The sequence below is a fragment of the Hemicordylus capensis genome, chromosome 2, assembly GCF_027244095.1.
Source record: "Hemicordylus capensis ecotype Gifberg chromosome 2, rHemCap1.1.pri, whole genome shotgun sequence".
In the NCBI taxonomy this organism is placed as follows: Eukaryota; Metazoa; Chordata; class Lepidosauria; order Squamata; family Cordylidae; genus Hemicordylus; species Hemicordylus capensis.
In genome coordinates, this window is record NC_069658.1 from 390459904 (window position 1) to 390482140 (window position 22237).

Consider the following 22237-nt stretch of genomic DNA (forward strand, 5'->3'; position numbering starts at 1 on the left):
GAAAATGGCACAATCCTGCTTGTGCAGTGCTACTGCCATTAGAAATCATGGTCGTAGCACTGTGCAAACATAGTTACACCATTTTCCATGTCATTGTGCAACACCTCCAATGGTATTTTAGTCCCCCGCAGCAGCCCAGATGGGGATGAACCACCTGCAGTATGCTGTGGGAAATGTCAGCCAGAAGGTTGCCAGAAATGTCAGCCAGAAACACCTCCAAAATGAGGAGTATGGTGAAAAGCAAGCTGAAAGGGAAAATCAGGAGAGTCACTTCGCTCCAGAATGCATGGAGTTTACTCAAAACCACAATACTAGAAGCCCAGTTAGACTGTATACTGAAAAGGAGGAAAGGTACCACTAAGTCCAGGAGGATGCCAACATGGATAACAGGTAATGTCAAGGAAGCCATAAAAGGGAAGAAGACTTCCTTTCAAAATTGGAAGGCCCGTCCAAATGAAGAAAACAGAAAGGAAAACAAACTCTGGCAAAATAAATTCAAAGTGACAATAAGGGAGACAAAAAGAGAGTTTGAGGAACATTTAGCTAAAAGCATCAAGGGGAATAACAAAAACTTCTATAAATACATCAGATGCAGGAAACCTGCCAGGGAGGTGGTTGGGCCATTAGACAATAAGGGAGTGAAAGGGATTATTAAGGAGGATATGGAGGTTGCAGAGAAGCTAAATGAGTTCTTTGCATCCGTCTTCATGGCAGAGGATATTGAGCACATACCTGTTCCTGAACCAGGCTTTTGGGGGATGGAGGCTAAAGAACTGAGTCAGACAGAAATGACAAGAGATGATGTTCTAAACTGTCTGAAAAAACTGAAAACTAGCAAATTGCCAGGGCCAGAGGGCATCCATCCAAGAGTCCTCAAAGAACTCAAATGGAAATTGCCGAGCTCCTTACAAAAATATATAACTTATCCCTGTAATCAGAGTAGCCAATGTAACACTGATTTTCAAGAAGGAATCCGGGGGCGATCTGGGAAATTACAGGCCGGTTAGCTTAATGTCCATTCCAGACAATAAAATTGTAAAGCACATAGAAGAACAGGCACTGCTGGGAGTGAACCAGTATGGCTTCTGCAAAGGTAAATCTTGCCTCACAAACCTTTTGGAGTTCTTTGAGAGTGTCAGCAAGTGTGTGGATCAAGGTGATCCAGCTGACATAGTATACTTGGACTTCCTAAAAGCTTTTGACAAAGTTCCTCATCAAAGACTCCTGAGGAAACTTAGCGGTCATAGGATAAGGGGACAAGTACATGTAAGGATTGAGAACTGGTTGAAAGACAAGAAACAGAGGGTAGGGATAAATGGAGAGTTTTCACAATGGAGGGAAGTAAGTAGTGGGGTCCCCAGAGATCTGTACTGGGACCAGTGCTTTTTAATTTATTCATAAATGATCTAGAAGCAGAGGTAAGCAGAGAGGTGGCCAAATTTGCTGATGATACCAAACTCTTTCGGGTAGTGAAATCCAAAATGGATTGTGAGGAGCTCCAAAAGGATCTCTCCAAACTGGGTGAGTGGGTTACAAAATGGCAAATCCGGTTCAATGTAAGCAAGTGTAAAGTGATGCACATTGGGACAAAAAACCCCAACTTCAAGTATATGCTGATGGGATTTGAGCTGTCGGTGACGGATCAGGAGAGGGATCTTGGGGTCGTGGTGGACAGCTTGTTGAAAGTGTCGACTCAGTGTGTGACAGCTGTGAAAAAGGCCAATTCCATGCTAGGGATCATTAGGAAGGAGATTGAAAATAAAACTCCTAATATTATAATGCCCTTATACAAAACTATGGTGCGGCCATACCTGGAGTACTGTGTACAATTCTGGTCACCACATCTAAAAAATGACATTGTAGAACTGGAAAAGGTGCAGAAGAGGGCAACCAAGATGATCAGGGGCCTAGAGCACCTCTCTTATGAGGCAAGGCTACAACACCTGGGGCTATTTAGTTTAGAAAAAAGACAATTGTGGGGAGACATGACAGAGGTCTATAAAATCATGCATGGTGTGGAGAAAGTGGATAGCGAGAAATTCTTCTCCCTCTCACATAACACTAGAACCAGGGGTCATCCCATGAAATTGATTACCAGGAAATCTAGGACCAACAAACGGAAGTACTTTTTCATACAACGCATAATCAACTTGTGGAATTCTCTGCCAGAGGATGTGGTGACAGCCAACAACCTGGATGGCTTTAAGAGGGGTTTGGATAACTTCATGGAGGAGAGGTCTATCATCTGCTACTAGTCGGAGAGCTGTATGCCACCTCCAGCCTCAAGGCAGGATGCCTCTGGGTACCAGTTGCAGGGGAGTAACAGCAGGAGGGAGGGCATGCCCTCAACTCCTGCCTGTAGGCTTCCAGCGGCATCTGGTGGGCCACTGTGTAAAACAGGATGCTGGACTAGATGGGCCTTGGGCCTGATCCAGCAGGGCTGTTCTTATATTCTTAAGGTACAGGGTTCACCTATACAATTTCTGAAGGTAGTAAAAAATTTCCAACTTCTTTTACTAGGGGAACAATAAACTGTACTTGAGACCTGGGTTTTATTTGCCCATGTGCACCGGGGTGAATAAAAACATACTTTTTAAATACATTTTTTACATTTTAAACATATATTTAATTTAAATTGGGTGTTCTAATTTAATTTTTTTAATGTTTCAGCTATAATAAGCCTCTTTTTGAACTGAAAAGCATTTATAGCTGTCAAGTGAAATGAGAATTTTAGCATCCACCATGGGGGTCTGTTTGCACAGGCAAGCCATAACTGGATGTTGTAGCCATCAAGTGATGAAGACAGAGGCATGAAATGGCACCTCTAACCCTATTTGCAAAGTACAATTTGTTTTTATTTCTCCTTCACTGGATACTCTCTGTCCTCCAATTAGCTGCATCAAGACCCTTTCTGACTGCGAACTCCTCACAGACAAAAGTTTGCAGCAAAGGAATCATGTCCCGAGCCGAACTGATTCAGCTTGACACTTGCACTCTCTTTCCCGGGAGCTGCAAATTGCTGCTGATGTTACAACCTTCCTTAGCATGGTTTGCACCAGATAATCATGTATGTTTCACCTCTTGGCTGTCAGGATGCATAAAAGAGAAGCTAACAAATTCACCAAGAAATGCAAAGCAATGGAAAAACAATGAAAAAACATGCATCCAGTTTAACTACAGGAGCCGGCGAGGGGGTGGGGGAGAGCCAGATGTTTTGTTTTCACATGATTGCCAACTGAGGTCAGGATTACACATTCCACTAGACACATAAGAAACAAATGCTAACTATTCTTAACAGACCTTGCAGCCAGAACCCTATGAGATTCACATTAAAGGAATTCCATAGTCAAGTTCATATGAACATATGAAACCACCTCATACTGAATCAGACCACTGGACCAGCTAACTCAGTAATGTTTATGTTGACTGACCTCTGCAGCTCTCCTGGGTTTCAGGCAGGGGATTGAAAGTACAACCTCTGGAGTTTTCACATTCTTCGTCCAGAATTTACTGTGCAAATTAAGACAATTATGCAAATATGTTAAAGCTGCTGCATTTTGGCTCTGGAAGCTCAGGGTGGAACTGGACCCTGGGGAACAGAACAAATGAACCATGAGAATTAGACTGAGCATTTGAGAGCATGCCACCTGGAAAAGGACACAACCTCCATATTTTGAGAGAGAACAATAGCTTTTTGGTTGACAATATCTACAAATAATTACTTTTGAATGTTCACATTTCTGGATTCTCAGGAAAGTGTCGCCACCTGCACAAGGGAAATGGAGGCAATTTTTTGTCCCTGTTGCCTTTGAAGAAAGTGTACAAGGTTCTAAAGTTGGGGCTGGGCTAGTAAGCAGGCTCACATCATCCCACCAACTGAGGCAGTAGCTCATTGTTAGAGCACCTGCATTGCATGCAGACGGTCCCTAGTTCAGCCCCTGGCATCTCTGGCGGAGACCAGGTACCCTGGCAGAATGTTCTTGGTACTGCTGGAAAAGACCTCTGTCTGAAATCCTGGAGAGCCGCTGCCAGTCAGTACTGACCTAGATGGACTAATGGTCTGACTCAGTAAAAGGCAGCTTCCTATGTCCAATGATCACAGTCATATTAACTGTTAGGGGCTCACTGGGAATTTTTGGTTGCCCTCCAAGACCATCCATGGGAAAGGGGGGGGGTTTGGGGTGTGTGCTAATGCTAGGGAAATGGGAAGTACTTAATTGGCCTACAAAGCTAATATACCTCCCTACTTAATTAGATCACAGCCACCAGCAGGTTCATTGTGGGTCAGAGATCTGGAGAAGCCCTGGGGTGCTCTGATGAACATTCCAGGTTATCCTGTGGTAAAGAGAGGCTTATCCAGATTAGCTACTCGCAACCTCTTGGCTTGAGGACTCCCTGGCCCCCAGGCTTACTGGCAGGAGGCTGGTGACACTGCCAGGTACCTCTTGGCATATTGCAAAGTGTTGTCTTTGGGAAGGGAGCAACCACATACACCAACATGAGCTCCTTGGAGGAAAGACAGTAAAGGAATGCCTGGCATGATGATGTTTTGAGTCAGGGCTGGAGTCATGAGATAGGATCCAACACTGAAATCAATGAGCCAAGTTTGTCATATTAACTGTTAGGGGCTCACTGGGAATTTTTGGTTGCCCTCCAAGACCATCCATGGGAAAGGGGGGGGGGGTTGGGGTGTGTGCTAATGCTAGGGAAATGGGAAGTACTTAATTGGCCTACAAAGCTAATATACCTCCCTACTTAATTAGATCACAGCCACCAGCAGGTTCATTGTGGGTCAGAGATCTGGAGAAGCCCTGGGGTGCTCTGATGAACATTCCAGGTTATCCTGTGGTAAAGAGAGGCTTATCCAGATTAGCTACTCGCAACCTCTTGGCTTGAGGACTCCCTGGCCCCCAGGCTTACTGGCAGGAGGCTGGTGACACTGCCAGGTACCTCTTGGCATATTGCAAAGTGTTGTCTTTGCGAAGGGAGCAACCACATACACCAACATGAGCTCCTTGGAGGAAAGACAGTAAAGGAATGCCTGGCATGATGATGTTTTGAGTCAGGGCTGGAGTCATGAGATAGGATCCAACGCTGAAATCAATGAGCCAAGTTTGTCATGACTAACTGGCATTGTGGCAAATGGAATGTCCACATAGAAACAAAAAGGATTTCAGTCCTCCATATCTCTATATAGAAAGAAACCAAATGGGTTGAGTACCTCACAGACGCTAGCATGGTGTTCTGCATCCCACACTGAGGCAGGCGTGTGCCAAGCCTCCAAGCAAGCACAGCTGGACTGGCATATAAGGCCGTGAGTAGAGGAGTGGTCCAGTGCTAAATTACTACGCCCTGGAGCCAAGAAATAATAACATCTGAAATTTGCCTTCCGCTGAGCTATACAGCTCCTTGCTCTGCCCAAGGTCCTGCCTGAAGGCACAGTAGTGGTAATTAAGCATTTCACACTCCTAAGCGCTCTTGGGATCCATGAGTCATGTTTTCCCACGAAAGCCGCCTTTCGCTACATCGCCAGATGGCCTCTGTCCTAAGCATTCTATCACTGCAACATACAACCAGGAGCAGAAATTATTTGCAAGGAAAACTCTACAAAGAGCAAAAAAGCAAAGAAACTGTTTGCTGGCTTCATTGAACAGAAAGTTCTTCTCCTGCCCTTTAAATGTTACAGAAAAGGGGGAATCTGAGCACGCCACAATCAATTAAGAGAGGAGCAAAAGAAATTATGCTTTTAAAAAAACAACTCTGCTAGTAGGAATCCACTTGCAACAGCAGAATCCACCTTTATGTGTGTGGCTGGAGCAGAAAATAAGTCCAAGCAAGGGAAATGGCTGTTGAAAGGGAAGAGGGTCCCCTACTGGTCACACAAAGAGCTGACAAAATCCAGGAGATCTAGATGCCCTTTAGACATAAAATCATAGGATTAGAGAACTGTAAAAATGGAAAGGGGTTAAAACTCTTCTGGGCCAACCCCCTTCAGGACATCAGAGAGAAACTGTGAAATACAAAAGGCAAATCTTTCTACCTGCAAACATGGCAGGAAGATTGAATTATGCCAGAGAGTACTACAAGAAAAAGCAGCTGAGGCATTTTGCTAATACAAAATGGAATCCCAGTATGAGACCGGTGTAGACATAGAAAGTGACCTTTTCACCATCTCCTCCTCTGTACCATCTAGTGCCACTGAATCCACGGCCTGACATCATCATTAGGCTATGTGTTTTTCCATTCCAGTTCCACATCAGTAGCTGCTGAGGGCAGGAATGTTGATGTCATAACAGGGGATCAGTTAGGGTTGCAAGATCCAGAGGGTGAAAAAAGTCAATATCCATCACACACACAAAACAGAAGTAGAAGATACTTTTCACCCAAAAAAGTCTTCAAAAAGTCTCTATTTGCATAAAATTTGCATATGTTTATTAGTATTATATAAGCATATTTTGATTTTGAAAATGGATAATTTGAGAATAAATACAGCTCACCACTGTGAAGCTGATGACCAGGTGAACTGTATGTCTGGGCAGTCTGCTGTCTAGGAGGAACTGAGTTCTCAAGGCCCCTGCTACTTAACAGTAAATTCACCTCCTGGTTATGTTTACTGCACACACAGTCCTCTTGGCTCGAGGCAGGGCAGCCAGTTAGCTGAGAAGCCGGCCTCTTTGCATGCTGGTGCAGTGGTGCATGCACGGTCTCCGACTCGCTCGCTGTTCTCTACGACTATAGACATTAATATACGGCTTTTCAACAGAAGGTTTCACAGTGGTTTTCAAATAAATTAAAATAATAATAATAATAATAATAATAATAATAATAATAATAGGCTCCAGGCTAATAACATCGCACACACTGAAGTTAAAAGAAAAATTGGAAGTGAATACATCAGGAGAGTAAAAAAACCTCCTAAAATCCCAACTCAATGGTGTAAACAATGGCGTAAACAAGCCATAAACACCTGGGCTATACCTATTATCAGATACACTGCAGGAATAATAGACTGGACCCAGGCAGAGCTAGAGACGCTAGATCGTAAGACCAGGAAAATAATGACCATCAATCATGCTCTGCACCCCCGCAGTGATCATGTAGATAGGCTATACCTCCCTCGCAGCTCATATGGAAGAGGAATGCTGCAAGTCCATCAAACAGTAGAGGAGGAGAAAAGAGGCCTTGAAGAATATATCAAGGACAGTGAAGAAGATGCACTTCAAATGGTCAATAACAAGAAACTATTAAATACCAATGAAACAAAGCAGGCCTACAAGAAAGAACAAGTCAAGAACCGAGCAGAAAAATGGAAAAATAAGCCACTGCATGGTCAATATTTGCACAATATAACTGGAAAATCAAACATCACCAAGACCTGGCACTGACTTAAGAATGGCAACTTGAAGAAAGAAACTGAGGGTTCAATACTAGCTGCACAAGAACAGGCACTAAGAACAAATGCAGTAAGAGCAAAAGTAGAAAAATCAACCACAAACAGCAAGTGCCGCCTTTGTAAAGAAGCAGATGAAACAGTGGACCACCTCATCAGCAGTTGTAAAAAGATCGCACAGACTGACTACAAACAAAGGCATGACAAGGTAGCAGGGATGATACACTGGAACGTCTCCAAAAAATACAAGCTACCTGTAGCCAAAAATTAGTGGGACCATCAAACTGAAAAAGTTGTAGAAAACGAAGATGCAAAAATATTATGGGACTTTCAGCTACAAACAGACAAACATCTGCCACACAATACACCAGATATAACTGTAGTCGAGAAGAAAGAAAAACAAGTTAAAATAACCAACACAGCAATACCAGGGGATAGCAGAAAATGAAACAGAAAAAATAACAAAATACAAAGATCTACAAATTGAAATTGAAAGGCTGTGGCAGAAGAAGACCAAAATAATCCCAGTAGTAATTGGCGCCCTGGGTGCAGTTCCAAAAGACCTTGAAGAGCACCTCAACACCATAGGGGCCACAGAAATCACCATCAGCCAATTACAAAAAGCAGCTTTACTGGGAACAGCCTATATTCTGCGACGATATCTATAATAATAACAACGATATTGACAATAAAATTCAGCCATCCCAGGTCCTTGGGAAGGACTCGATGTCTGGATAATACAAACCAGTCAACACCTGCCTGACTGTGTAAACAAAAATAATAATATGCTCCTCTGTCTCCAAATAGCTCACAATCTAAAAAGAAACTCAAGGTAACCCCAGCATCAGCCACTGAAGGGCTGCTGTGTTGGGGTGGGATAGAGCCAGTCGCTCTCCTCATGATAAATAGAAGAGACTGACCACTTTAAAAGGTGCCTTTTTACTCATTTAGCATGGGTAAATTTAGTTAGCTAACTGCTAAATAAAGTTAATTTGTTAACTTCTCACTGCCAGCATCACCACCACCACATGTAGGAAACAAGCAGCATCTGTTGGGCCCAGCTGTCCGTGCTCCTGCATCCTGCCACTGAAGCCGAACCTCCCCTCTGGCTTCTCCATTGGATGGCCGGTCAGTAGGAAGGGGAAGGAGACAGAGGAAGAGAAGCTGCTCATGAGAGCAAAGTGTCCTGAGCGAACAAATTGTTCCAGCTGCTCCCCAGAACTTCGGACACCACAACATATGCAAAAAAAGTTGTTTGGTCCCCAAAACTGTCTTTATTCCTCGTAATGCAAAAAAAGAAAAGAAAAAGAAAGTCATTTGGTCCCCAAAATAGTTGCATGTCCTCTATCAATGTCCCTAGTTGGCAACCCTAGTTATACTAGATGTTTTGGAGGGGCATTGGGGAACTGACCATGGTGCTATTGATTGTAGCAGCAGACCCATTAGACACTCAGATGAGTCTCCCCCCACCTCGTAATAATGGCAAAAAGCCAGAGATGATAAGGGAACATGCTATTCTCACTGAATCAGCAACTTTTAAATACTAGTCTGCATGACCCCGCTGTGATCCTGCTTGCTCTTTCTTGTTCCCAACCATAATCCAGAGCAATCCCCATGATTTAGAGTAATTACTTTCTGCAATTTGAGCAGCATGTAGGGCTGAGCAGAAAGGAGAAGAGGCAGTTTTCTTGAACACTTGAATCAGCACTGAAAGGTGCTTCCAGTTTTGGCAATTTTGTACCACTGCAAAAGGTACAAAAGCAGTCCCTTGTTCAGAAAGCATTGCTCGCATGCTTCTAAGTGCCCAGAATCATCCATGTGATTTGTTCAGAAAGCATGAAACCATTTCCCCCGTCTCAGTAACATCAGCATGTAGCCAACTCTGATTGGTTAAACAGAGTTGTGATGTCATCACATTCATTACACGAACACTGATTGTTTGGGATCATTCTGTAAAGAAGAAAGAAGTCCTTTAACCAAGAGGTTAAATGGCAAAGAAGTAGCAGCAGATTAAGAAAATGATGGCAAGGAATGGGCATGGAAAAAGGCAAATATTCTCAGTAGTCAAGGTTTGTTCTGGAAAAAATTTCAGGGGCTGTGAAATCCCTACTTTCAGCTCTGACATTTAAATGGGTGAAGATTCAGTACAGCCCTAGCTATAAGTATGACATATAGAGGCACCTTTGTCTGAGGTTCTTTGAGAAATTGCTAAGCGCTGCATTGAGAAGAGACACATACGCTCTGTTCAAAAACACACAATCTCCATTATTTAATAACAGTAAAACAACACAAGAGAATAAGTCTTGTTGATTTCAAAGGGTCTTACAAACAAATAACATAAACACCACTGAAGTCTTTATTTTGAATGAATTGCTTAGGGACTTTTGTGCATTATTTCTGAAATCTGTGTTCACAAATCCATGGAAGGAGAATTTTGACTGGGTAGAAAACACTCGCGCAATTGGCTGCAATATTCATAAATTGGCTGACATTCAGACTAAGTTACTCAATAGTGCTACTCAGGAGCTATTCTAATGGACTATTTAACTTTGATAGGACTTCTGTCGAGTAATTTAGTCAGGATGTCAGCCATTGTCCTCAGTGTCTTGGAATTACACCATGGGGAAGTGGTCCCCACTCTGCTAGGGGGCCATTCAGGATACATTAAGTGGTGCATTTAAAACAACTACATCTAAAACAACTACATTCTTTGTTAGCAATGAGTTCCACAGGATAATTGTGCGCTGCATGAAAAAATATCCTCCTAAAGTTGCTGTCTATTAATTTAGTTCAGTGGCTTGCACATCATGTATTATTAGAAAAGGTAGACACTACACTGTGTATTTGTACACATTCTCCAAACTTGTTCATCATTGTTTAGATGACTATTCTTCCTTCCTCTTGTCCTCCTTTCCTCCCAAGTTTTCCAAGATAATCAGGTTATACCACTTCAGTGGTGGGATAAATTTTAGATTTTCTCTTCTGTGTAGTGGTTTCCACTTTCCACCATACCCCACACAGAGCAGAGCATCTTCATTATTTAATAACATTAAAACAACACAAGAGAACATGAGAAGGGAGAGAAGCAAGCAGCATGTCTGCTCCGCAGGTTCCAAGCAGGCATTCCAACTTTGTGAGGATAGAAAATGATAGAGGGGAACCGGGGAGGGAGGCATTTCCAATGGCCTGCTCTTGTTGTTAGCAAAATGAGTAAACATATTTCAACCCGTTAGTTTGCATAAGCTGAATCATGTCCTAGTTTTCATAGAAGAATAATAGTGGAGAAGAACTGAAAGCAAAACCCCAAACCCTTTGTCTCTAACATGTAAGCACAACAACAGGACCATTCATTCCTTACAGACTGATAATGTGCCCCTCCCCGCCAACACACACACACACACACACACTAACCAAAGCCAGTCTTGCTCATCAGACATTTGCTTGCCATTAGTGAAGTGCAAGATGAATGTCTAGTGACCCATTTCCAAGCCAGGGTGTTTTGTTTTGTTTTAACTTGTTTCATCAGCAAACCCACCTCTGGAGCTCTTTCAAAGAGACAGTGATTTTCAGGTTGTGACCCAGGATGAAAAGGACAGCTAAAATATCTGCCCATTGGACCATCTCCCCCAGAGGACCCCCCTTTAACACGCGAGGGCTGAAAACATCTCCCGATTCCTCTGTCAAGAAACCAATATGGATCAAAATCTAGAGCAAGAAAAAAGAGAGAAGTGATCTTAACATTGAAGGTGCAAGGGAGATGGCACGTACTTACTTAAGGTGACAGAACATACTTATAGAGCACAAACCAAATTTTTTCTCTTTCCCAAATGCTGCCATACTCAGTGGGCAACTAATCTGGTTTTGTACCTGTTTCTGATCCTTCTGTTTGTCCCCCAGCTTCTGTTCCAGTTTATGTGAGGCCTGCAACCATTGTGTAGCCAAGTGCCGGATCCTTTTTTTCATGAAAATCAAAGACTCTTTGCCACTGCCAATCAACTTCAGAAGGTAGGAGAGCTCTCTCTGAAAAGCTGCCTAGGAGTGGGGGAAAGTAAAAAGTAGCAGTGATATGTAATTGTTTAATCCAGGCCTACAAATAAGTGTATAAGAGTTTAATTCTGAAGTTTGGCTACTGAAGAGCACAAAGAGCCAATAGGCCTGAAACAAGTAAGGAAAAGTGTTCAAGCAAGGAATGTGGGGACCCTCTCAAGAATGTGAGATTAGGAGGCCCATTGGCCAGGAGATAACAAATGCCAGAACTTGTCAGGAGATAGATAACATAGGTATGCAACTAGTCCATTATCCAAATCCCTCACTCAACAAAAAGAAACCTCCCTGGTAGGGGTGTGCAATTCGGGATTTCGGGTGATTCGGCTCGGACCCGAACCGAATCACCCCTGTTCTGTTTTGTGCCTGAATCTGGGTCACCCGAATCACCCTTGATTCGGTTCGGATTTCGATTTAATCCGAATCCGAATCGATTTGGGGGGGTAAAAAGGGGCCCAGGGGCAAAATTTTGGGGTGGGGTGGTAGTGCCCAATGGGTAGAGTCTATCACCCCAATTTCAGGGGGATTGTGCAAAATCCTGATTTTTGGTGAATTTTTAAAGTTTTAGTGACTTTGGGGCAGTTCGGGGGCATAGCATGGGATCTGGGCAAAAGGAGTGGGGTGGGGTGGTAGTGCCTAATGGGTGCAGGCTACCACCCCAATTTCAGGGGGATTGGGCAAAGGGCTGATTTTTGGTAAATTTCTGAAAATTTCACATCTTTGGGGCAGATTGGGGCATATTGGGGCAGAAAGTGGGGCCTGGGGCAGAATAGTGGGGTGGGGTGGTAGTGCCTAATGGGTGGAGGCTACCACCCCAATTTCAGGGGGTTTGGACAAAGGGCTGATTTTTTGAGAATTTTTGAGGTTTTAGTGACTTTGGGGCAGCTTGGGGGCAGAAAGTGGATCTGCCCCAAAATAGTGGGGTGGGGTAGTAGTGCCTAATGGGTGGAGGCTACCACCCCCATTTCAGGGGGATTGGGCAGAGGGCTGATTTTTTGAGAATTTTTGAAGTTTGGGAGTCTTTGGGGCAGATTGGGGGCAGAAAGTGGATCTGCCCCAAAGGAGTGGGGTGGGCTGGTAGATAGTGCCTAATGGGTGGAGGCTACCACCCATCCCCAATTTAAGAGTGATTGGGCAGAGGGGTGAATTATGGTGAATTTATTTGTATGAGGTTGTCTTCATAAGGTGAAGTGTGCAAAATTGATTACTTCCTCATATTATTCATAGTAAAGGAAAGTGTGAAAAAGTGAAAGTGGGGTCATGAGAGTTGTTTAATTGAAAAATATCTCATTTGCTATGATAGAATGAGAATTCACACCTCAGAAGTTTTTTCTTTGTAGGAGTGTGCACAGAACTGGCTGGCCCAGTTCAGTTTGGTTTGAGTCTGGACCAGACTCGAACCCAACCGGGAAAGTTTGATCCGGCACTCCCGAACCCCCCGGTTTGGTTCGGTTGGAGGGGTTGCGAAATTTTTAAAGTTAAGGGGGGAGATTATCTTAAAATTGTTCTTCAAGACAGCAGTGGAGGTCCATGGAGGTTCCTCCTCCCCCCGACAGCCTTCAAAATGCCCCCCTTGGGCCTTTTCGGCCTATTTTTTGGCCCGTTTGGGCCTTTGTAAAATGGCATGATGGCCAAAATAGCAGGCACTGCACATGTGCACATGGCCTCTGTGAGGCCTGGCATGGCCCAGGGACTCATAGAGGCTATTTGTGCATGCACGGTGGCCATTTTAATTTTTTAAATTTTTTTTTAAAAAATGGCCACTGCACATGCACAAATGGTTTCTGCGAGGCCCTGGGCCATGCCAGGCCTCCAAAATGGCCACCGTGACAATCTACGGAGGCCCAAATGGGCCAGAAAAGAGGCTCTGGAACGGCCGCAGCGGTGATGTGAGAGGCTGGTTGGGGGAAGGGGAACCTTCGCAGACATACACACACCACATGACCTACAAGAAGCCCCCAAAGTGGCTGAAGGTAAAAAACCAAATTTAATTAAAAAAAAAAAAATCACAGACTTGCATGGGGGTTCAGTTCCGGTCCAGACGGAACTGGGGAGGGTGGGTTTCGGTTCGACCCCGAACTGCCAAACCGAACCGCCAAACCCCCGGACTGGTTCCGCACATCCCTAAAAAGCCCTGGAAGTGGTTCTTGTGCCGCCTCAGGAAGTGACAGCCTTCTCCACTCTCAATACCCTACTGAGAGTGGAGATAGGCTAGAACCAACACCAGTCCTGGGTGAAGCAAGTCTCTGTTACACCAGGCCACGCAGCAGCCTGATGGGTCATGTCTACCCTATTTGTGCTCAGCTCTGTCTGGAGCTCTAAGCCTAGTGTGGGTGGAGATGGGAGGCCATGTCCTGCCTAGTCACTGAGACAGGAGGATGTGCTCTCCTTCCCACCCTTGGGAGAAGGGGATGGGGCCCTCTCAGTCTCTGGAGGTTTTGACAAGCATTATTTCTGGCACAGGTTTTCTCTTAGCATACTGTGGTCTCTTACTGATATTAAGAGTATTTAAATCAACTAACCTCAGAATAAAACAGTTTTGACAACTCTGAGAGAATGTCACATGACTGGCTCAACCGAAGCCCGTAAGTCTCACCTGCACCCTGGGTGGTGGTTTTGTGGAAGGCGCAGCTGCTGTCTGGTTTCGCCAAGGCAGCACAGGGCAAAACCACTCCACTTCACTGAGGTAGATGAGGAACGAGCATTCTGTGCCGTCCACACCAAAAAATGCATAGCAGGGATCTGATGTCCACCTGGCCCTCATCCACTGCAAGGCAAAAGAGGCATCAGTGAGGTAAACCTTTACAACTTGGTAACAACCAAGGAAGCTTTCAGGTGACATGAACAATTTCAAGAGATCATTGATTTTTTTTAAGGCATGGATGCAGGGGCGTAGGGAGCTTGCCGGGAGCTGTGGGATGAGCTTGACCAGTTCCCCCCTGCCCCTCTGCTAATGTGCACACTTGTCAGCATGTGCTGGCCACACCCCCTGTGCATGACATCATATGCAAGGGCCGTGGCCACCAGCACCAAGGTGAATGAGATGCCCTTTTGCTTGCTGCACTTGGTGCCTCGTTTGTGTGCCGTTGGGGACCAAACTCCAATGGTGTGCAAACGAGGCGCTGAGCATAGTGCACCCAGAGCAGGGAGGGATGAGCACTGGTGGCCCCTGAAGGCGTTGGCAAAAGCAGGGGTAAGCCTCTGGTGGCCCCTGGAAGTGCTCGGGGCCACAGCAGCTGGGGGGCGCTCATCCTTCTCTGCTCAATGGGGCCATGCATTGATTGAACAAATAACTGAACAAATTTACTAGGCTAGATCCCAACCTTCTGCGCTGTGGACCTCTTCTGAAAGTACAACACTCCTGTTCATGGAAGGAGCTTCCAGGCATGGAGCACCACAATGCAAAAGGTTTTTTATCTAAAATACCCAGACTTGCTCTATCAGTTTACCTCTGTCAAGGCTTGCTTTGTCAGTTATCATTGACCAGGACAGGTCCCACTTTAATAGTATTTTAGATGAAACTCACTAGAACAAAAGCTAGGAGGCAGGTAAGGGTAAAAAGCCACAGGATGGAGAGATCTGTGCTAACACGGATTCTTCCATCCAGAGAGGCAGAGCTAGCATCCTTGTACCATGAAGGCAGACATTAGCGAGGTTCTCAGAGGGTGATTTTGCATGCAAAGCAATAACCACACAGGCTTCTCCGTGTAGATCTATCATCCCCAGTAATTGCTGGTGCCAGCCTCTTCCAAACTTAACTACACAAACGAATCCACTCAGGAGACAACCCTCCACTCCCAATATGTAAAACACACCAATCATCCAGACAGGAGATCGAATTACTGCCTACAACAATTAAATTACACTTAAATTTTAACCCAGCCATGGAGATGGAAGAAAATGACCACTATGTAGCTGAGACAATCTGAATAATGTAATGGTTGTGTCTTGTTAATCTGGCAGTTAATTTATTTTGTCACGTAGCTAGCAACTTTAAATAATGCCTAAAGTTGAGAGGGGAGACTTTTAAAAATTAATTTGTGCTAAATCTCACAATTAAACCAAACAAGTGTGTGCACACAGCACGGCACCCAGACATGCAACCTGGTCAAAAAAATGTGTTGCATGGTGTTTTATTCTAAGCATTGTGTCCTGCTAAGTGAAAGGTAGGTACTTGAAATCAATATCGGGTTATGAGGCTAAGCCTATTCCTCAGGCCAGAGATAACACTCCACGTCACCAGCAATCAAGGAGATAAATCCATGGGTGCTTCCTTTTGCATTGCTTGCTTATGAATAATTAACACAGAAATAAATGCTACATTTGTCCATTAATCAGGCAAGCGAGGATAACTGAATTGCTGAGGCTTTACACAAAGAAGCCATATATCTCCAGTCCATCTCATATATATGTATTGTTTTCATTATCCTAACCTGCACTGTTGCTAGATGGAATGGCAAACATTGCGCCTCTTCTCATGACTGGTGAAAAGAGCTCCAGAGCGGGCTGCGAGGAAGGCAGGTTTGACTTACCTTCCCCACAGACGACCGCTCCTCCTATGCTGTGCATGCTCCTTGCATGCCCAGATGATTCCCCACACACCCAGGCAACTGGGAGGGTCAGGGGCCAGTATGTGTCATCCCGGCCCACAGAAATACCATGATGCATTGCACGAGGGCAAAGTGCATCATGGGGATCCCTCCTCCCCTCCCCAGGCTCCCTGAAGTTGGGCAGCCACGGCTGCCAGACAGTTTTTTAAAAGGGTTAAGAGAGTGCTTAACCTCATTATAAAGGGTAGCTACTTAGGCGGGTTTGCAGCAATGGTGCTGCTGGCCCGGCAAAAAACGGGCTGGGCTCCCTTAGCTCAGTTTTGCACGGGCACGTGAATAGCCTCATTAAGTTCTCTCCTGTTTCAACATTTACTAACCAAAAATTATAATTCTGCTGGACTCATTGTTAATCATCCATTTCTCTGGATGGCCAATTATTCTATTTTTCTGGGTAGTTTTGTCCTAAGACTTTTCTTTTTAAAAAAGTTTGTTAAAAGTTCATGAGCAACAACGATGTTTTAAGTCCCTTTGAAGAATCTTCAGCATTATGATTTCTAGGTACTAGGCAGGGGCGGAGCTACCAGTGTTCTCCCGTGTTCTGTGAACATGGGTTGGGGTGGGTGGGGCCACCAAAGGCCTCCTAGGCATTGCTTGCTGCTCTCCCTCCCTCCGCTCCCCCTCCTTCCTTCCTAGTGGCCACTAGAAAATGTTCCTTTTCTAGAAACGAGTTCTCACTTTCATGAGACAGATCCTGTCACAACTTTAAAACTGAGTTGTTTTGAACAATTCTTCGGTGGGGTGAATCACTAGGCCCACCTTGGCTACAGTCATTATACCTCCCTCCAGTTCAGGGTCTTAAAGAGGTATTTCACTGTGCCTCCTGAAACATGACATAATCAGACTTTTGTTCACACTTCTCCTTGACACTGCCAGCAAAGTTACTAGGGGCATAAGAGGCAGTCCAGCCAGATTTGAATTGGGAAGCGGGGTTCTGTTCATCTTTGGAGGACCATATGTACCTGACTACACTTCACACCTCACAACTTATGTATCTTTGTTCTGATGACCCAAACTTAGTGGTAGAGCACATGCTTTGCAGAGGGTCCTGACTCCCAGGTTAAGTCCCCGTCATCCCCATAGAAAAAGAGATCTCAAAGAGCAGGGCTGGGAAAGAATCTCTGCCTGAGATGTTGAGGAGCCATTAACAGTCCAAGTAGACACCACTGGGCTAGATGTCCAGAGATCTGTCCAAGGCAGCTTCCCTGTCCCCTGCTAACTTGGCATAGAGGCACCTTTTAACATGGTGATTCTCTTTATTTAGCAGGGGGAGAGTAACTGGCCCTATCCACCCCTAGCACAGTACCTCCAGGGACTGTTGCTGGTGTCTATCTTATGTTTCTTTTTAGACTGTGAGCCCTTTGGGGACAGGGATCCATCTTATTTATTTATTATTTCTTTGTGTAAACCACCCTGAGCATTTTTGGAAGGGCAGTATAGAAATCGAATAAAACAAACAAACAAACAAAGCCATATAATGGGGAGAAAGGGGTAATGCACCTTGAAAGCACATGCTTTCAAGGTCAAGGTGGACTCCAACTCCTGCCCATACAGAAGGTTTACTTCTATTTAATTCTTTAATGGTCAGGTTACTACAGATTTCTCCATGGCAGTTTGGTTTATTGCTGTGTTGAATGCAAAGTCTTCTTTTTAAATTTTCACCCAGTAGAAGACACTGGCTGATGTTCTGATGTCACTAGATATGCCAGGAAAATGTATCAGTGCTGTGAAGAGCTGCCCCACTGTTGCCACGCATATGGGCAAGAAGCAATTTTCACCAATCTGCCTCTGGAAGTACCCCAAAATATGCCCCTGAGGGTTGTGCAGCTTTCAGGGACATGTTTCCAGAAAGCACAGAACACTTCCAGAGGCAGAGAAGATTATTGAAAATTGTTCCCCTCCCCACAGGCAGAGTAACGGTGGGTGGGGAAGCCTCTGGCTGTGTTAAGAGCAGCCTCCTGTCACAAGAATGCAACTCCCATTGTGTCCTCACTGTGTGAAGATGTCAGCTACCATCTTGACTTTTACATTTTTCTGATCACAGCATACACGTTCAATCATACACGTATTCTGTGTATACACAGAATCAGCATACACGTATTCTGTTGTAAACCGCTCAGAGACATAAGTTTTGGGCGGTATAGAAATGTTTTAATAAAATAAAATAAATAAAATCTTGCTTACTCACTTCCACTTTTCCGGAGCAGTCAGGGTACTTAGGGTCCCTGGGCACCTCACACTGGTCCCGTCTGCCTTCTATTGCTGTTGAGTACAAATACAGTATTGAAATAAATTGGATTAGAATGCTCATGAATGCTCATGAGAGTGGTTAGCTTAGAATTTGAATTCAGGTGTGAAAAAGTGCTTCATCAGAATCTTAGGATTCTTTCTGTTTTTTAAAGGAAATGTTTAGTCCTCATCTCATTGAAATAAGCGTTCAAATGTTCAGGCTGAAAATTCAGAAACCAAAAGAGATCTTAAGTGCGCTTGTCTTCTGCTATGGCACTCACCTCCCACATATCAACTGAAAAACCCTCACCTTGACTAGGTCGAAACCACTGGACTGCTCCAAATTGCTGGGCTCTATCCCTGTGGCTCCACCCCATACTGGCTCTGGGCTTCTCCCTCTGACTCATCCTAGTGTTAGGTTTTTTCAAAAAATGTTGAGAACTGGTGATCCTACTCAGTCATCCTAACAGAATGATTTGTGATCTTCTGATGAACTTGACTCTGATATTCTTAAACATTGGTATGTTTCAAAATGCAAGACAATTTCACTGGATATGTTTTTAACTTATATGGCAGAGCTCAGAAAAGTTTCAGTAGTTTTGATTTTTATGTTGCAATGTTGCATGTTCAATGCTGAGGAGCATGACAGCTAAGCAAATGACAGAAAGCCCTGAAGTGTTTCTCTGCTTTTCATCCAAGGCCTACACGTTAATCACAGAAAGGCCCGAAGTTCCCAAGAGCTGCTTTTTAGGGCTCTAGGAAACTGGACAGTCTCTGAACTAGCCCATAGGGCACAACTCAGAGTAACAGCAAACCTTGAGAGTGAGGGAGCTGTGCAATCTCTGAATTTATATGACCAAATTCACAGAAACTCCCCTGGGATTTGTTGGAGATCCAACTCCAGATGGCACTAACCTTTTGCACCAGTAACCCTAATGACCTTAGGGGCATTGGGAGTAGAGATAGATAATTAGAGTCTCCTTCTCTTTCCTGTTTATCTCTGCCTCTATGACCCCTCTATGGATAGAATGTACTCAGGAACTTCCTAGGAGTGACTTCCTCCTTCTTCTTCCTAGAATGCTTCTAGCACTCTCTCTGAGCACCATGCTTCTATAGGTCTCTCTCTGAACAACATGTGGCCTGAAAGTTATTCACACATGGCTTCATGCCACAGAGTATGTGAAGAGCAAATCTGCTTCACAGCAGATTTGCAGGTGTTTAATTCGGGTGATTAAATAGACAGTTCACATAGGGTCGGCTCCTCTCCGCAATCCCTAAAGATCTTTTTCCTGTGTGCGTTCCCACTGCTTGCTCTAGGTTTTTTATCCAACCAATCCCATCAGGAGGAGGCAAGAGAGCTTTTTGTTAGTTTTTTAGTATGACAGCTATGGAAGACCACAAGACCAAGCAGTCAGGGATCAAATAACGCAAGGGCTCAGGTTACATACTGCGTTTAACTCAGAAATTTCTCCCTCTCCCTCCCCTTCTGGACTCTCTCATTCTCCCTGTGGCCCCTCTTCCTTCGTCAGCCAGCCATTCTACCTCTTTCCCCCATGGATGGTGTGAAATTCTACTCATCTTTAGCAAGCTTTCCTGGCAGCGTTCTGCAGACAGGGACACGTGCACCCCAGCTGGATCCACACCAGAGTGCAGAAATGCTTCTGTGATTCAGCAGAGCTGAGGGTGCCTTCTGTGCTTAAAAACATCTCCTGTGGGGAACCGTGGCCAGTGTCTCACTTGCTCCCAGTCTGTGACCTCAGCACAGCAACCCTGAAGGGGCTGGAGAGGGCTTTCTTCGCTGAGAGTGGTTTGTGAGGAATAGCTTCCACCCGAGGGGACATCTGTGTGTGTATTTTGTAGGCTGCCTGGCACTAATATAACCTGACAGAAACATGAGCTGAAACGACCCCCTCCACAGAATTGCATCAGTCTGCCACAACCCCTCCCTGCCATTCCAGCGCTTGTAACTGCAAATCTCCTTTGCTGACACCTGGGTGGATTTCCAGTGCGAGTTTGGAAAGAAGCCCCTCCACACATCACAGAGAAACTTCGGGGCATAACAGAAGCCTCTGGTGGGGTTTCCCCCCCCTCAAAAGCCACAGGAAATAGAGGATTTTTAAAAGCCAGACATAATTCAGGCTAAGCCAGAATGTGCAGCCTCAATTCGGGGGGAAACAGACTCCTGTCTGTACTGGTTCCTAATAGCCCGCAGCTACTTCTGGGTAAATACAGCTAATATGTGGACTGGCCCTATCCATTCCAGAGGAGATTCGAAGTAAAAACCCTGCGTGTAAAGTCTCCAGGAGTTAGATATAGGTCTTTTCCTATCATCATGTACTTCTGAATAAAGCAGATTAGTTTGACCTTACATGAATCTCTATGCTTATCATTTACAAGCTGTTGCCTCTGAGACTCTGTTAATTTCTGCCGTAATGGGAGTGAGTTAGCTCCTGAAATACTCTGCTATATAAGTAACATCTATCCCAAATTGGATAGAGCAGGGATTCTCAACAGTGGGTCCCCAGATGTTATTGGACTTCAACTCCCATAATCCCCAACTAAAGGCCACTGGGGCTGGGGATTATGGGAGTTGAAGACCAAAAATATCTGGGGACCCAGTGTTGAGAACTGCTGGGATAGAGCATAGGCTCAGAGGAGGGAGCTGCCATTCAGTGGTAGAGTGTTTGCTCATTCGTAGAAGATCCCAAGTTCAATTCATGGCATCTCCAGGAAGTTTTTCAGACAGGGCTTTTGAAGCCTTTTAGCTTGCATCTTCTCCAGAATGGCCAGATTTGCTCTGAAGTACCTGCAAGTTATTGGGGAGCAGTTCACACACAATTCAGTTTTTCACTGTGTGAAAGTGTGTAGCCTGGTTTATATCTGAGGTAAAAGAATCCACTATTTGTGTTGTGTTTTTTAGACAACTTTGAGTTTGCAATAAAGTCTGTCCATTTGCGCATGCGCGGCGGCAGGGAAAATGGCCGCCACGCTGATCTAAGGAGACGCAAACGGGCCAGAAAGTGCGGCCAAACAGGCCATGGCGGTGATTACCAAGGCCGGTGGAGGGAGGGGGAACCTTTGCAGACTGCCCCCCACGGCCTTTAGGAAGCCCCCTGAAGGGGCCAGGAGGTAAAAATTAATAATTTTTATTTTTTTAAAAAACCCAAAATCGGAAATGAGTGGGGGCAAGGGTTTTGGTCCCTGTCCAGATTGAACTGGGGGGAGGGGGTTGATTGAACCCTGAACCATTGAACCCCTCAACCAAACCCCTGAACCAGTTCACACATCCCTACCCATAAACTCACAGTAAAGCCTGCTGTGTGTAAAAGTAGGCAGAACTGGGAAAGACCTCTGTATGAAACACTGGAGAACCACTGTCAATCAGTGTATACAATCAGGGATGTACATGAACGGCTAAGGGCAACTGGCAGCGGGGCAGGGATCTGTTACCTTAAAATGCAAGTAAGGCACTCCTTACCTGCTCGTCCTTGTCCTGCCACTGTTCCAGTGGTGGCACTCACCCTCCAAAAAGTGGGTGTGGGCACACGTGGCTGTGACATTGTTCCCTGTACACTGTGGTGTTGCTGTCTACACAAATGGCATGCCCGCCTGCTTTGTGCATGCGGTCTTGTGGTAGCAAGCATGACTTGTCCCCTTAGCTAAGCAGGGCCCACCCTGGTTGCATATGAAAGGGAGACTAGAAGTGAGCACTGTAAGATATTCCCCTCAGGGGATGAAGCCGCTCTGGGAAGCACAGAAAATTTCAAGTTCCCTCCCTGGCTTCTCCAAGATAGGGCTGAGAAAGATTCTTGCCTGCAACCTTGGAGAAGCCGCTGCCAGTCTATGAAGACAATACAGAGCAAGATAGACCAATGGTCTGACTCAGTATATGACAGCTTCCTATGTTCCTATACGGCATGGAGGCTGCAGGGAATAGCACCACAGCCATGCATGGCATTTTGGAGAG

The 22237-nt window shown here is 45.0% G+C and overlaps 1 protein-coding gene across 3 annotated transcripts in view; it reads right to left on the reverse strand.

The window, feature by feature from the left end:
- Window positions 1–22237, reverse strand: part of MGAT5B (alpha-1,6-mannosylglycoprotein 6-beta-N-acetylglucosaminyltransferase B) — a 312928-nt gene that overhangs the window by 98531 nt on the left and 192160 nt on the right. For all 3 annotated transcript variants that reach the window (XM_053294465.1, XM_053294466.1, XM_053294464.1), the window contains exons 5-8: window positions 18230–18303; window positions 14031–14201; window positions 11258–11422; window positions 10926–11095 (exon numbers count right to left, since the gene is read on the reverse strand). In XM_053294465.1, the coding sequence (XP_053150440.1) occupies window positions 10926–11095; window positions 11258–11422; window positions 14031–14201; window positions 18230–18303 (580 nt within the window). The remainder of the gene's footprint in view (window positions 1–10925; window positions 11096–11257; window positions 11423–14030; window positions 14202–18229; window positions 18304–22237) is intronic.